At 46.6% G+C, this 17,303-nt stretch overlaps 1 protein-coding gene across 1 annotated transcript in view; it reads right to left on the reverse strand.

The window, feature by feature from the left end:
• Positions 1-17,303, reverse strand: part of LOC117360702 (cytochrome P450 20A1) — a 105,250-nt gene that overhangs the window by 79,126 nt on the left and 8,821 nt on the right. Inside the window, exons 4-7 of the mRNA XM_033944934.1 lie at positions 11,776-11,921; positions 3,345-3,512; positions 2,562-2,640; positions 1,561-1,676 (exon numbers count right to left, since the gene is read on the reverse strand). Coding sequence (XP_033800825.1) covers positions 1,561-1,676; positions 2,562-2,640; positions 3,345-3,512; positions 11,776-11,921 — 509 coding nt within the window. The remainder of the gene's footprint in view (positions 1-1,560; positions 1,677-2,561; positions 2,641-3,344; positions 3,513-11,775; positions 11,922-17,303) is intronic.

The raw sequence follows: 17,303 nt of genomic DNA on the forward strand, positions 1-17,303 counted from the left end.
AAATAATGGGTCTTAAAACAGAGGAGAGGGGGAGAGATGGTGCACAATGGAATGGAGGGAGGGAAAAAAAAAGGAAGAGAAGTTGAACCCAAGGGATGGTGTGGAAGGTGGGGGGATAGAAATACTGGAAGGGGGAGTGGTCATTAGAGAAATGCTGAACTGCGGGGATGGAGACAAAAAAGGAGGTGTGCCAGACCTCTAAGGGAGGGAAGGGAAACAGAAGGGGAGGACAGAGATGGAAGATGGATGGTGAGCACGGAGAAAGAAGAAAACATCAAATGAAGCAAGTTAACAGAAGAGAAACAGAAACCAGAGCCTGGGACCAACATGATTTGAATAATGACCAGACAACAAAAGGTAGAAAAAATAATTTTATTTTCTGATTACAATATGTCAGATTTGAAATGTGTATCTTGCCAGAGCTGGTGTTAGCGAACGTGAGCTAGGACCTAACAGAGAGAGGAAAAGCCTTGTTTATTTTGTTTACACCACAGTGCTAGCATGGGTAGGAGAGGGCAAAAGGGGTAGGGTGGATGAAGAGGCTACAAAATAAACCCGCCAGGACATTAAAAAAACCAAAACACCCAATTAGGCAGGAAAAAATTTAATCGAGTCAAACCTTTTTCCCTGAATTAGGCAGAACTAATACCCACTGCTTTGCCCGTTTACGGCATTCAGGGCTTTTTATTTAGCATAGGTCGTGCCTCTCCGGCTCCTCACCCTTTTGAGCCAGTGACAAGCAATGGTGATATCTTGGCATCTCTTTATTTTTGTGATTTGTCACTGCTAATAGTTCCTGAAGAAGGGGCAATCGTGCCCTGAAACCAAGTCTGGTTGAACTGAAATGTGAGTATCTTTGAACAGAAGGAAGATTATTACAGCATCTAACTTTTGATGCTCATGACCTAATGGAACGTGGACTACTCTCTTTCAAAGATAAGGGCTCCTTTTACGAAGGTGTGCTAGGGTTTATAGCGCACGCAAGCACGGTAGCCGAAAATCTACCGCATCCAAAAAAGGAGCTATTGCGCATGTTAAGGCCCTAGCGCACCTCTGTAAAAGGAGCCCTAAGTATTCTTCCTGTTTACAAGCCACTATTGATTCGTGTCCTGGCTGGCAATTGGGGGGCTAACACTGAATTCTGGCAGAAAATTTATTTATATATATTTGAAATTGAAATTGTTTTGAATCACGAGTACATTATTTATGTCACTTTATTCACTTGCATACATGATGATGAATCTGATGATGATGTGTGGCTGAAACCAAATTATGGTTTCTTGGCCAGTTTATATTCTGGGTTAATTGAGCAACAGAGTGGTCTTTTGGCAATTTTCTCTTCAAAGATCATAACCTCACACTGAGGATTTACATAATAATTTATAATCTATTTTTATTTTTTCCAGTATTCATTGGGCTAGCCACCTGGTTGCTTATTTTCTTTTGGTATCTTTAGCTGTTTACTGGTCATAGATGATACATTTCATGCTCTTTTGTATCCCTCATTGGATTTAAATTCCTCATCGGTCTAAGCTTTTCAGGGTTCTCCCAGAAGCTTACCTGCTTGTCACTCAGGTTGCTCTGCAGCAGGGAGTCTACAAAGACGTGTTGGTCAAAATTTCTTCCTCTGCGTTCTTTTGCGATTTTCTTTAAAACAGCTTCCATCTGCATGAGAGCTTGAAATATAAAACCAAATAAATACAAAAGCGGTCTCACACAGAACTCAGCTAACCAATGGCAAAAGGAATCCTCTCCTCAAAACAAACTTTTTCCTCTTTGGCATTTAAGAACTAAAAGAAAGGCAACTGATTTTGATATTGCATCCCCAAATCCAAAAATGTGAGAACAGAATGCTGCCATGTTTGGTTCTCTATTCCATTGGTCCTTATTTCAAATGATCGGTGTGTAAGGGAGGTACTAAATTTTGATATTTATATATTATAAATATTGTTTTTCTTTTTGATTGATTTTTCTGTTATTTGCAGCACTATTGATTAAGGATTTATTTTTTGAGTGCTGATTTAAAATATTATATTCCCCGAGATATTGGTTTACCCCAAAATCTTTACCAGAGCTGCTAAAGATTTCAGGGACAAAGAGCGGGCCTTTGTGACATATGGACTCAATGCTGCCCTGTTCTCTAACTCCTGTGGCAACCCTAAAAATCTTAAATGGAGGGTGGAGTGCAAGGAGGAGAGGTTAATGCTCCAAGCTTTGCTCTAATGGGGTAAAGGAGCAGCAGCTCAGTCTGACTCTTGCAATTGAGAGAAGATTCAAATACACCACAGATACTTGTTAAGATTAGGTTTGATAGTCATATGAGGAAAAGAAGCCACAGGATATATGAAGATGAAATACAATTATACTGCATAAATACATGTTCTGTTTTCACATTTTTGGGGAGAAGCGGAAGGCAGAAAAACAAGGGTAGCTGGCATAGGCTGTGGTAAAACATATGGGTGTACACGTGTCTTTTTTCCCCTCCATTCAGTGGTTTCAATGATGACATCATGTATGTATGCACAAATATTTCATCTGCACACCATTCAAAACACACTTACCATCTTGATAAAGATTCTTCCTGGTCTTGCTTTTCTCAAGTGACCCATCTAAGAAACCCTTTCCGATTTCTGACCAAATCTGTGAAGATAGACAGAAACTATTTACTCCTCCTAGTCTTAGAAAGCAGAAACTCTGGTGATGCTCCTCCACTGTGACCTATTTATAAGCGGTATACAAAACCTGCTCTAGGGATCAGGGAGCAATGCTGTCATGAAGATAACAGGGATTCAGTTCTCAAGCCAAGCTCATTAACCACACACTACAGCCTGCAGTAGCTTTTTGCACAGGCCCCTATGTGGGTATTCACAGAATAGCACTTAGGGAAATGTTGGCATTTATGTATGGATGTGTACATGTATGAATGTACGAGTAAATGGCATTATTCTAAATACTTAGATTTAAGATTTAGATTTAGTATATACTAGGTATTTATATATCACCACTTTAGCATTCGAGGCAATGTACACTTAGTACATTCATAATTAAACTACAACCAGACGGCACTAAAACAGTGTAACCTACTCATTATCATACCTACAAAGTAGTATCATACCTACAAAGTAGTATCATACCTACAAAGTATATCTCTATAACTGGTCATTCCACATCATCATACATATTAAAAACTATCCATCCAGAAATATCTCCAACCATCCCTATTCTCAACCTTGAGGCTTTTTTTGCTTTGTAAATGCTAACACCTATATTACCCATAGTTTATATGTTTGTCTCCAAGGGAGAGAGAATGAATATGGGGAATGCTGCACCATGAAGAAACTTACTGCATCATGATTCTTGCGGAACTGGAGTACTTCCTGGTCATCCTCAAAGCTGCTGCCCATTGCTGATTGCATGACAGACTTCATGGCAAAACCCAGCATGTGCTGGCAGAGGGGCATGTGTTGGGACTCTGGATACGAGAGCCATTTGGAAAGCAATTCTTCTGACAACTATGAAATGTGACAGTAGATCATCATTAATCTTGGTTTCCTTCTCTCATAATTTGTAGTCAGTGGCCATGAAAAGTAGGCAGTGTTGCTTGGCAAAGCCTAGAGCTGATTTAATACTATAAAACTGTACATCAAAACAAATAATCATACAAACATTCACTGTCGCACAATCCCATGACACTACTACACAGCCATCTCCACCCCGCCTGGACCAATCAGTCTTAGGCTCCTCCCTGGCGCTTCCCAGGATGCACCAGGAAGGGGAAGGCCCGCCATTTTGTATGAGGCAAGCTTGGCAGCTGGAGCTGGTAGGTATCCTTCCAGCTAGACTTTGTGAATAAGATAGGGAGGGACAGGGGGGGTCGTGTGACGGCGGGATTGGGTACCTCTCCCGCTGTGGGTGGAGGGTTGGGGGTGGGTAGTAGTGGGGGATTGTGCGGTGTGGGGAGTGGGTATCTCTCCTGCTGCGGGGTGGATGGGTAGTAGTGTCGGGGGATTTTGCGACACGGTGGGACAGAGTGGGCATCCCTCCCACTGCCAGGGTTGGGTATCCGGATGTTGTGCGAGCATGGCGGGAGAGAGTGGGCATCTCTCCTGCTGATCTTCAATTTGGTTTAGTGGGTCTGATCGCTACCACCAGTGACTCATCTCAAGTAAATCTAGCGAGCCTACGTGAACATCTGCAAATCTCATTTGCATGCGGGGTCTTTTGATAATTACTCGCCTTTTTGAAATCATTATAATAGCAACCTGGTAGCAGCCCATCAGATTTTAGCATGAAGTTTTGAGAATCTTCCTTTATCCCAGGACAAGCAGGCATGATATTCTCACATGTGGGTGACGTCATCTACGGAGCCCCGATGCGGAAGCATTTTCAAGCAAACTTGATTGAAGATTTAAGTTTGCGCTGCTGCTCCACGCATGCGTGCCTTCCTGCTCCACTAGGGGGCGCATCTCCTCGTGGTCTCCAGTTCAAAAATTTTCCGCTGAGCCTAGAAGTCGTGTTTTTTCAGGCTCTGCCCCAACTGCCTTCTAGCACCGCGATTTTCTTGTTTTTCATCGTTTTAGTCGCTGTGCGCGAAATTTTTTTTCTTCTTCAACTTGATTCCTGCTTCGTTTGACCTACCCGGAGGCTTCCGGGTCCCCGTGGCCGCGTGGCTACTCGAGCCGCGGCTACTTTCGATTCTATGTCCCGGCCTTTGACCGGCTTTAAAAAGTGCACCCGGTGCGAGCGGCTTCTTTCCATCACAGACCCGCATCGCCGGTGCATCCTCTGCCTGGGGGCCGCTCATCCAACCGACTCCTGTCCCCAGTGCGCTACTTTCCAGAATCGGGCCCTCCGTCGAAGGAAAGCCCGCATGGCGGATCTTTTCGCCCCAGACCAACCTTCTACCTCGACCTCGAGGTCGGCCCCGGCCCCGGCCTTGACCTCGGCCCCGAATACCTCGGCATCGCCTCGAGACTCGACTCCGAAGTCCTCGGGACAACAGAAAGCCTCGGCTCCGGGTAAGTCCCCTCTTCCCTCTTCAGGTTCTGTACCAGCGAAGAAACCAACCTCGGGGACACCGGCGACGCATGGCGGAAGCCCCATGCTTACAGCCCCGACAAAGCCCTCCAAGCCTTCGGGCCGTGCCTCCACCACACGGGAATACTCTGATACGAGGTCGCCCCCGGTGGAGTGCACCGAGGCAGGGGACATGCCTTCGATGCAGTCCGTGCCCGTCTTCCAGGACTTACTCCGAGCAATGATCTCGTCGGAGCTGTCCGCTGCAATGGCCCATCTACAACTGGCCTCTGCCTCGACCTCGACCCCGCATGTGCCAGACCAGCCTGAGCCTCGCGTCGAGCCACCTCGGGGAAAAGTGCGCAAACTTCGCCGCATCTCATCCTCCTCCGACTCCTCGCCGAGGCATCCGAGGCACTCTCCCTCCACAGACCGCCACAGGGCAAAACGTCGGGCTAAACCAACAGAAACCTCGAACCGCCGTACCTCTAAGAAGGCCCGGGGTTCCCCCACTCTATGAGGCCGTTCACCTACACCTCGTACGGGACCGCTGAAGGTGGCAGAGTTATCACTCTCCAACCCACGCATCCTCCGAACTCCCCCTCGGACCGGGGCTCCGATCCGAGGTTTCGGGCTTTCACCAAGGGAGTCCGGGTCGAGGTCACCGATTCGACATCGATCGGTACCCCGAACCCCGGCATCGTCCCCGAGGGACAATTCGAGACGTCGGAGATCCACGACCCCGGAACACTTTCACAGTGCTTCCCCGGTCTCGCTACTCAAGGGAAGCCTCCCCTTCCTTCTCCACCCGACGGAGGTCTCGTTCACCGACCCCCCACGGGGCCTCGGGAACATCCCGACCATCCTTCTCACGCTTTGTCCAGGACATGGGCCACGCTTTGAATTTAGACCTCCAGTCCGACTCCAGATACTCTAAAGAGTACCTAGCGGAACTGGATATGCCATCACTACCCAGAGAGTCCCTTCGCTTACCGCCTAACCCGATACTCCAACAGGCTCTCTTCAGGAACCTGGAGACCCCCTATATGGTCACAGCCGTGCCCTCCAAAATGGAGGCCAAGTACCGTACAGTACCCTTTCCGGGATTTGAACAACCACAGCTCTCCCACCAGTCGCTGTTAGTAGAATCCTCCTTAAAAAAGGCTCACCCCTCCCGGGTCTCAGCGGCGGTCCCCCCAGGCCGAGAAGGCCGAACCCTAGACAAGTTCGGCAGGAGACTATATCAAAATGCGATGATGGCCTCTAGGGTGCAAAGCTACACTTTCACCTTCACATCCTACCTCAAACACCTCATTGGACTACTGAGAGCCTTTGAGACTGACCTACCGGCCTCCCGCCAAGGAGCCTTTAGCCTACTTTTGGAATCCCTCTGCAACCTACGCCTCCATCTATTCCACGCGGCCTACGATGGCTTCGAACTCTCCTCCAGAGAGGCAGCTTTTGCTATCGCCATGCGCCGACTAGCTTGGCTACGCCTGGTCGATATGGACCCCAACTTACAGGACCGGTTGGCTAACCTCCCCTGCGTGGGAAAAGAACTGTTAGATGACACTATCGAGGCGGCTACAAAACGCCTCTCCGAACACGAATGCTCGTTTGCCTCCCTCGTCCGACAAAAGCCCAAACCGCCCGCGTCCAGGCCGTATAGGGCCCCTCCGCACAAAAATCCACTCCTGCCTTCTCGCGGCCTCCACCCAGACGTCCGCAAGCCCACCACCAGGCCATGCCCAAGTCCCAACCGCCCGCGACTACCAAACCATCCCCGTCCTTTTGACGGGATACGCGGAAGGGGGCGGGCCCCCTCCGCCATAGTCCCAGGCCTCCTTCCCATCGGGGTCGCCTCAAAGCCTTTTACCCTCGCTGGGAACAAGTCACGTCGGACGCATGGGTCCTTGGCGTGATCTCATCAGGATACTCTCTCAACTTTCGGGCCATTCCTCCAGACAACCCCCCAAGGAATTGCCCACCCAACCGGACACAGCTACCCCTGCTCCTATCCGAGGCTCGAGACCTGCTTCGCCTCAGGGCAGTGGAGGAGGTTCCCCCCGACCAACGGGGGAAGGGCTTCTACTCCCGTTACTTCCTGGTACCGAAAAAAATGGGAGACCTACGCCCAATACTAGACTTGAGACGCCTCAACAAATTCCTAGTACGGGAAAAATTTCGGATGCTTTCCCTACCGACCCTCTACCCCCTGATCGACGAGGGCGACTGGCTCTGCTCCCTCGATCTGAAGGAGGCATACACACATGTCCCAGTACACCCCGCTCACCGCAAGTTCTTGCGTTTTCAGGTGGGGGACTGGCACCTACAATACCGAGTCCTCCCCTTCGGCCTAGCATCATCACCTCGGGTCTTCACCAAGTGCCTCGTGGTGGTCGCAGCAACCTTACGTTCCCAGGGCCTCCAGGTATTCCCCTACCTGGACGACTGGCTGATCAAAGCCCCGTCCAGGGAAGGGGTTATCTCAGCGACCCAACAGACTATTACCTACCTACAAAGTCTGGGGTTCGAAATAAACTTCCCAAAATCCCAACTACGCCCCTCGCAGTCCCTATAGTTCATCGGGGCCACGCTGGATACGGTTCACCTCCGTTCCTTCCTCCCCCCTCCGCGCCTAGAGGCGTTAGTAAGTCTGAGTCGAAGGATCTCTCTGCTGACCTCGGTATCAGCTCGACAGATGATGATTCTCCTAGGGCACATGGCCTCCACCGTCCATGTCACACCCTTCGCCCGCCTCCATCTGAGAATCCCTCAATGGACCCTGGCCTCTCAATGGCGTCAAGACCGGGACCCGATCGACCGCCCCGTGACAGTGACTCCTTCCTTGCAGAGATCGCTCCGCTGGTGGGCCGACTCTTCAAATCTTTCCAAAGGTTTACTCTTCCTCGCCCCTCATCACAGCAAGGTACTCACCACGGACTCGTCAGAGTACGCTTGGGGAGCCCATCTGGACAGCCTACGCACGCAGGGGATGTGGTCAGCGGAAGACCACCGCTGTCACATCAACGTGCTAGAGCTCCGGGCCATCTATCTCGCAGCTGTAGCCTTTCAACATCTGCTCCACGACCGGGTTGTCCTCATCCGAACCGACAACCAGGTTGCAATGTACTATGTAAACAAACAAGGAGGAACAGGGTCTTGGTCCCTCTGTCGGGAAGCCCTGCGCCTCTGGAAATGGGCAATCTCCAACAACACCTTCCTTCGAGCGGTGTACATACAAGGAGAACAAAACTGCCTGGCGGACAGACTCAGCCGCCTCCTCCAGCCACACGAGTGGTCACTGCACTCTCAAACCCTACGACAGGTGTTCAAACAGTGGGGGACACCTCAAATAGATCTGTTCGCATCCCCCCACAATCACAAACTGCCTCTCTTCTGCTCCCGGATGTACTCCCCGGACCGGCTCGAGGCCGACGCCTTCCTCCTAGACTGGGAGGGAAGGTTCCTGTATGCGTTTCCGCCGTTTCCTCTGATCCTGCGGACGCTTGTCCACCTGAAAACAGTACAAGCCACCCTGATCCTGATTGCTCCTCGCTGGCCACGCCAGCCTTGGTTTTCCCTTCTACTTCAACTCAGTGTCAGAGATCCACTGCCTCTGCCTCTGTTTCCCTCTCTACTGTCACAAGGTCAGGGTTCGCTGTTACATCCCAATCTTCAATCTCTTCATCTGAATGCTTGGTTTCTTTCCCCCTGACTGCTCTCCCCGTGTCTCAATCAGTCAAGGAGATATTGGAGGCCTCTAGAAAGACCTCGACGAGAACCTGCTACTCCCAAAAGTGGACCAGATTCTCAACCTGGTGCTCCGCCCACAGTCAGGACCCGGTGTCGATCCCCGTCCCTCTGGTCCTTGACTATTTTCTTCAATTATCTCATTCCGGCCTAAAGACCAACTCCATTCGAGTACACCTCAGTGCGATTGCGGCCTTTCATCAGACCCTGGAAGGGAAAGCCCTCTCGCTCCATCCCTTAGTCTCTCGCTTCATGAAGGGTCTTCTGAATGTCCACCCTCCTCTCAAACCCCCTCCGGTGGTTTGGGACCTTAACGTGGTTCTGGCTCAACTAATGAAACCTCCATTTGAGCCCCTAGACAAATGCCATCCAAAATTCCTCACTTGGAAGGTAATTTTCCTGCTCACGCTCACTTCCGCCCGACGGGTTAGTGAGTTACAAGCTCTGGTAGCGGACCCACCCTTCACGGTATTCCATCACGACAAGGTGGTACTCCGCACCCATCCAAAGTTCTTGCCTAAAGTAGTGTCTAATTTTCACCTCAATCAGTCCATTGTCTTGCCTGTATTTTTTCCCAAGCCCCACTCTCACCCCGGAGAGGTGGCGCTCCATACTCTTGACTGTAAGAGAGCGTTGGCCTTCTACCTCCAACGCACTCAGTCACACCGGAAAGTCCCACAATTGTTTTTGTCCTTCGACCCAAACCGGTTAGGTCACCCAGTCTCCAACTGGTTGGCCGATTGCATCTCCTTCTGCTACGCTCAGGCTGGTCTCACACTGCATGGTCGAGTAACGGGACACAAGGTCCGAGCGATGGCAGCCTCCGTAGCGTTCCTCAGGTCCACACCTATTGAGGAAATCTGCAAGGCTGCCACGTGGTCTTCGGTTCATACTTTCACCTCCCACTACTGTCTGGACTCACTGTCCAGGAGTGATGGCCGGTTCAGCCAATCGGTTTTGCAAAATCTATTTGCTTAAATTGCCAACTTCCCTCCATCCCTTTTCAGTTAGCTTGGAGGTCACCCACATGTGAGAATATCATGCCTGCTTGTCCTGGGATAAAGCACAGTTACTTACCGTAACAGGTGTTATCCAGGGACAGCAGGCATATATTCTCACAACCCGCCCACCTCCCCGAGGTTGGCTTCTTTGCTAGTTAAGTGAACTGGAGACCACGAGGGGATGCGCCCCCTAGTGGAGCAGGAAGGCACGCATGCGTGGAGCAGCAGAGCAAACTTAAATCTTCAATCAAGTTTGCTTGAAAATGCTTCCGCATCGGGGCTCCGTAGATGACGTCACCCACATGTGAGAATATATGCCTGCTGTCCCTGGATAACACCTGTTACGGTAAGTAACTGTGCTTTATGTCACTCCATTTTTAAGCATATGTCTGCATAATCCCTATGCTCATGCACAAATTATTACTGCCACCACTCTCATAGCTAAGCTCTACATGTTTTCCAAAGATGGCAAATTATCAAATTCTAAGTTGGAGATTTTGGGACAGCACTGGATTTCTGACTACCCCTTCCTGGTACATTATACGATTTATAGCACTGATTTTGATGGGCAGGATCAGGCACTTCAAATCCCACATTGCTTTGGGATTAAGTTCAAAACCAAGACTGTTCTAAAATCTCCAGACTGGAACTTGGTAAGATGGCATCTCTGCAACTGTTGGAGAGAATAAATGAGTGGGGGAGGGTGGGAAGGCTATGAATGGGGTGTGGGAGGGACAGTCAGGAGAAGTAAATTGGGATCAATGGTAGGGGGAAGCACAAATGTATGTTTGCCTAGGTCCTAATACAATATCAATCCAAGCCTGGAAAAATTGCTGTTGATGCTAACACACTAAGCCATATGTTATATTTATCTATCCTTTAAGAAGCCCAAAGGTCTAATTTTTACACAGCAACCTTTAATAATATCAAAGTGCTTTTAAATTCCTTGCCATCCCAGGCATGAGGATGGCAGTTTTCCATATATCTTGCTCAGACTTCTTTCAGTGACCCCCCAGCTTCCCATAAACTTAGCCTTTTACAGCTAAATCCATTTTTATTGCCTCACATTACCTCTCTTCAGCAGCTACTGCTCTCCCTTCCCACTCTGTAGTGACAGTCTATGGAACCCGGATTCAGTTAACATGGAGCAATAGATCTGCTGCTCCAGCAACATAAGAAGGGAGATGAAAAGCTGATGGAAATGAGGGAAGGGAGAATATAACTAATTGAAAAGCTGAAGCTCTAATGTCACTTCATTACAATGCTTCAAAAGCAGATAACAGTTCACTCTTATGAAGAGCTGGTAGGATACTCTTCATGTTGCCAGTGAGCAATCTTGAAGTAAACAGCCTGGGACAAATAGGAAAAATAAAAGGTCCCTTCTCTCCACAACTTCAAGTGAACAGGATCTATAATCATCTCTTCTCTGAGGACAAGTTGGTTCCAGGCCCTGTTAGGAGAAGAGGTGGCATGTATCTTGGTTTAGTGTGATGCCAAGGCATCGAGGGTGTTGACGACGACCATATTATTGCCCTAGCTAAACCTGGAGGCTCATGCCTTGTCTATTGGCTGTTCATCAACGCCGGGTGTCATGCTGAGCCAAAATACACTCCTCCAACTCCTGTAACGGGGCTTGGAGCACACTGTCATAAAGTGTGCCCTACTATCTTTGGAGAACACCTGCTACAAGTAACTTAATTTTTACCTCAGACAGGTGAAATTCCCAAGATTCTAGGGTACAAATGTTTACAATTCCTCACACTTTTTTTTTTTTTAATCTACTTAAACCTTGGGAAAAAGCAACCCTAACTGGGGTCACTGCCCCCTGTCATTTATAAGCTGAGGTTACTGCTGAGACTGGTTTAATGAGCTCCTTCCTTTCTCACACTACATTATCCCTTCTAAAGGTATTTAACTTCTATAGAAAACATCTTGACTGCATCTCATTTATTCAAGTAATATGCCATACTTCCTCCCACCCTGTAAAATCTCCTATGAGCTGTACCTTCAATATGATGGCAAAGTTGCTCTGCAGAGATTTATTCACTCCAGCTTCATACAGTTTTTTCCTCAGGAGGCTCTCACCAGCATCTCCAATGGCTCCTGACTGGTATCCTAACAATGATTTCAACATCATTTCAAATGGATCCGCTGAAATAGAAGAGACAAGTTAACCAAGAATGGAAGCTTAGGGCTGCAAAGATCCTTTTGGACTTGATGTTATGAACACCAAAAGCGTACCTATGTTATAAAGGTGGCCATGTGTCTTTATATGATAGGCACCTAGCCCCAGCCCCTGTATCATGCAAATGTCAATGCACACATTTACATCTGCCCTGAAGTTAGTGTGAATGTGTGTATGAGCACTAAGATCCAGATTCTCTAAAGTCACCAAACGTTAGGTGTTGGCAGGCTCCTAGATCACTCCTGCCAGCGCCTAACTTAAGCGTTTAATAGGTTTTAAGTGGTGCAATAATTGGTTGCACCATTAAAAACTCATAAAACTTGGCTTGGCTTGGCCCTCAGCTACAGACAAGGGTTGGCTCAGTTGACCCTTTTAGTAACTTTGAGTTTACGCCCAGCAGTGTCTACGGTGAGCTGTCAAAGCTCAAGGTTAACAAAGCAATGGGGCCGGACAACCTGCACCCCAGGGTGCTTAGGGAACTGAGTGATGTCTTGGCGGAGCCACTGTCCACGCTCTTCAACCTCTCCCTTAGTACAGGCAGCGTCCCGTTGGACTGGAGGACGGCTAACGTCATTCCACTCCACAAGAAAGGCTCAAAGATGGAGACAGAAAACTACAGACCAGTGAGTCTAACATCGATAGTGAGCAAACTAATGGAAACTCTAATCAAACACCAATTGGATAAAATCCTGGATGAAAAGAATCTACGGGATCCCCGACAACATGGATTTACTAAGGGGAGATCATGCCAATCCAACCTGATCAGCTTCTTTGATTGGGTGACAGAGAAGCTGGATATTGGGGAGTCCCTGGACATCGTGTACCTGGACTTTAGCAAAGCATTCGATAGCGTACCACACCGCAGGTTGCTGGGCAAGATGAGTTCTATAGGATTAGGTGACACATTGACGCAATGGGTTGGGAACTGGCTTGGAGGTAGGCTTCAAAGGGTGGTGGTGAATGGCACCCCCTCCGAAATGACGGAGGTGATCAGTGGAGTGCCACAGGGCTCAGTCTTGGGCCCAATCCTATTCAACATCTTTATAAGGGACTTGGCAGAAGGGCTTCGAGGTAAAATAACATTATTCGCCGATGACGCCAAACTAAGTAATGTAGTGGGCAAATGCACAACAGACAAAGATTCAATACCCGACAACATGATGCACGACCTACTCCTGCTGGAGCGCTGGTCTAGGACATGGCAACTCAACTTCAATGCCAAAAAATGCAAAATTATGCACCTGGGCAGCCAAAATCCATGCAAGTCTTATACCCTTAATGGCGAGATCCTAGCAAAAACGGTAGTAGAACGAGACTTGGGGGTGATCGTCAGTGAGGACATGAAGTCTGCCAATCAAGTGGAGCAGGCTTCATCCAAGGCAAGACAAATAATGGGTTGCATACGAAGGGGTTTCGTCAGCCGTAAGGAGGAAGTCATTATGCCATTGTATAGATCCATGGTGAGGCCCCACCTGGAATACTGTGTGCAATTTTGGAGGCCACATTATCGCAAGGATGTGCTGAGACTGGAGTCGGTGCAGAGAATGGCCACCCGGATGGTCTCAGGTCTCAAGGATCTTCCATATGAAGAACGGCTTGACAAATTACAGCTATACTCGCTCGAGGAGCGCAGAGAGAGGGGAGACATGATCGAGACGTTCAAGTATCTTACGGGCCGCATCGAGGCGGAGGAAGATATCTTCTTTTTCAAGGGTCCCACGACAACAAGAGGGCATCCGTGGAAAATCAGGGGCGGGAAACTACGAGGTGACACCAGGAAATTCTTTTTCACTGAAAGAGTGGTTGATCGCTGGAACAGTCTTCCACTACAGGTGATTGAGGCCAGCAGCGTGCCTGATTTTAAGGCCAAATGGGATAGACACGTGGGATCTATTCACAGAGAAAGGTAGGGGAGGGTCATTAGGGTGGGCAGACTAGATGGGCTGTGGCCCTTATCTGCCGTCTATTTCTATGTTTCTATGTTCTCCGGGACCAGTGCCTGGATTCATGGCACCTAATGACACAAACCTGGGAATGAGCGTGTTTAAGGGCAGCGTTGGACTTTGCCATCACTAGACATCGCTAGCTGCGATCCTGCAAGGACCCTAAGCGCCAGAAATACAGGCTTGTAAAATCCTGGCCTAGGTTTCCAGCGCCTAGGGTCCTTGCTAGGCACCAGCAGCCCCAATTCTGGAAGTGGCGCCTGTTTTCTAGGTGCCTGCCATGGTAGGCGCCACTTGCAAAATCAGCCCCTCAGAGTATATAACGTAACATAAACATAACAAAATCCATTTCTAGATAGCATTACCTTTAAGTTCTATGTTTATGTTTATTAAAAACTTTCTATACCACATAACAGCCTAAGTGATGTTAAAGTATAAATGATTGTATTAGTTGTTACACTTATTGTGAGCTTTAAAAATGAATAAAGATTAATTAACCCCCCCAAAAAAACACCTTTCTATACCGCATAACAGCCTAAAAAAGGATCCAAGTGGTGTACAATATAATACATATTCAATAAGAAAGGAAATCCATTTAAAAATAGGATAGAAAAAAGTAAAAAAAAATGTGTGGGTTTTTTTTTTAAATGGTAAGCAACATCTCTACCATAACAATTCTAATAAAAACAGTAAATCTTAATAAACTAATAATTAAAACACACAATTAAAACATTTATCCACATCAAAAATTAATTATTATATTAGTACATATTACAGATTACAGTCCCAAACTCAATTATTCAATTTGAGAAAGCCAATTGAAAAAAATTGTGCTTTTAGATGTCTTTTAAAATTTATATAAGATTCTTCTTTTCTCAAACCTATGGGCAGATTATTCTATAACTGTAGAACTAAATAGAAGAACGCACAATCTCTATTTGACGCAAAATGTGCCTTCAAAATATGGGGAACAACTACCCTGTTGTCATTCAGAGATCGTAATAAACATCTTGGGGCATAAAATAACACCAAGTTTAAGAGATATGAAGGCTGTAGCTGAAAAAATGTTCTATGTGCCAACATCAAGGTCTTAAATTTGATCCTAAATTCCATTGGTAGCCAATGGAATTTTAAATATAAAAGGTGTCACATGATCACGGATATGTGCATGGCCTACTAATCTAATTGCAGTGTTTTGCACTGTTTGTAAGTGTTTCAGCTGTCCTAACTGAATTACCTGCATATACTAAATTACCATAATCTATGCAGTTTACAAAAAATTAGCTAGGAATACATAATTGATAATAGTTAGAAACTAGAAACCCAAGAACTTTGAAAATAAGTAAGTCTTCAGCTGTCTCCTAAAATGCAAATATGAAACAGACGTCAATGGTAAAGGTTTAAACACCTTATTCCAAATTGCAGCCTGGTATGAAAGCATCTGATCATGATATATTTTTAATTTACAACCTTTTGCCAATAGGAAAATCAGAAGGGCTTTAGTAAACTGCACAGGTAAATTGTAACTCTGCTCCTGCTCTGCCTAACTACACCTCTGGGAATGCCTATATGCAGTGCATATGTAGGTACATACTGTCTTGGCATTTATACTGGGAAACTTAAGGGGTTTCACTGAGATTATGGGGGGAAGGAACAGGGTAGTAATAGCCTTAAGAGGCCCCAGAATCTCCAGAAAATCACAGAAGGAAACCATAGGCTAAAGCCCTAGGAGTTATATGGGGGAGGGGTTGCAGAGACAGGAAGGCAGGCTCACCTCAGAGGAGAGTGGTGTCAGCTCAAGTAGAAAGGAGCAAGCAGCCAAGCAAGCCCCTAGGAGTAATGTAGGAACTGCCTGCATTATCATTCCTACTCAGATAAAGCATGGCTAGGAACCAAGAGAAAGCCTTAGAGAAAGTGACAATAGGAAGTAACCCTAAAGAAAACCCCAGCACTAAGCATGGAAGGAGCCAGAAGGAAACAGATAGCAAATAAGCTCTTACCTAAGAAAATGGCAAAGTGTGGGAGGCTTTGGTGTTTAAGGTCTACTTTCCAAGGGGAGAGGGATGTCCTGAGAAGAATGTGAACCTGTGTGTTCCCCGGGAGGGGGAAGGAAGAGAAGCTAACCTCCAGGCACACCAGAATGATCCTCAGAGAAATGTTAAGTAAATGGTATGGGGGAGGGCCAGGCATAGGCTGAAGCAGTCATGCAGGAAAGCCCAAGCTGGAAGAATGGAATCTGGGGGAAGGTTGTGAATTATAGTCTAACTAAAGCCTCCAATAAGAGAAAAGGATAGCTAGAGTAAGCTCCTGAGGAAAGGAAGGGGCGGACTCAGAAGCTACTGGAAGCGAGGAGGAAGGCAATTAAAAGGCCAGTCTGCAGAGAAGCAAGAGAGCTAGCGACTTGCCTTAGAACTAAAATGCCTGAAGAAGATAAGGGCTTTGGATTTTAAGAAGATATGGAGAGCCGATGGCTTTCTTTAAAGGAGCAGTGAGTGTCGGGAGTAGGGTGGAGCATTCAGTGTGGCTCCATGTGCTATCACGGTTCAGTAAAAGGGATAGAGAAGATGAATGCAGTAAAATTGATTAAACTTAAACAAAATATAACATCAAAACCTAATAAGATACAAAAAGGGGGAAGTGCAAAAGTGACAAGACTACATTAGCGGCACCACAACGGAGGTAAAGAAAGACAGGCATTAGTAGAGTAAGTTTCTAGAGGGCCTTTGCTACATGCAAAACAGGCTTTGCATAGAAAAAATCCTTGACAAAATTACTGGCATTCTGTACAATATCCTCCTTATTCTATAACAGGTTTCCTAAAGTTACAAAATACTAGCTCTTGCTCAATAGTATTCTATAACATAGGCAAGTAATTTACTTAGCAGAATCCCACATTTATAAACAAAACTTAATACAATAAAACCCTGGATTGCAAGTAACTTGGTTTGCAAGACAAGCAAAACATTTGATTAAATTTTAACTTGATATACAAGCAATGTCTTGCAATACAAGTACATACAGTATACAAGTATCACATCATCACAACTGAGCCGATGGTTCTCTCTCTGATGCTGCAGGAGTGTAGTGACTGTTCTAAATGAGTGAGTTCTTCAAATACAAGTATGTATAGTATTTTGTATTAAAGTTTTTGGGTTGTGGAAGTTTCAAGTTTATTAAAAAAAATTTAAACCGCTTAATTGGTGTACAATATCAAATTTACATAAAAACAGTTTAAGTCAGGGATATTAGAGAAAACCAAAGTGGCTTAATAAAACACATAATAAGACATATGGACTTACTTCAAACATTAGGAAAGAAAGGGGAGAACTACAATAGTGAAAGAAAAAGCAAAACAAAAAAGGAAAATACAATAGGTTAGGGTAAAAGGTGATAAAATTTGTTTGG

This window comes from Geotrypetes seraphini, chromosome 5, assembly GCF_902459505.1.
Source record: "Geotrypetes seraphini chromosome 5, aGeoSer1.1, whole genome shotgun sequence".
NCBI lineage: Eukaryota > Metazoa > Chordata > Amphibia > Gymnophiona > Dermophiidae > Geotrypetes > Geotrypetes seraphini.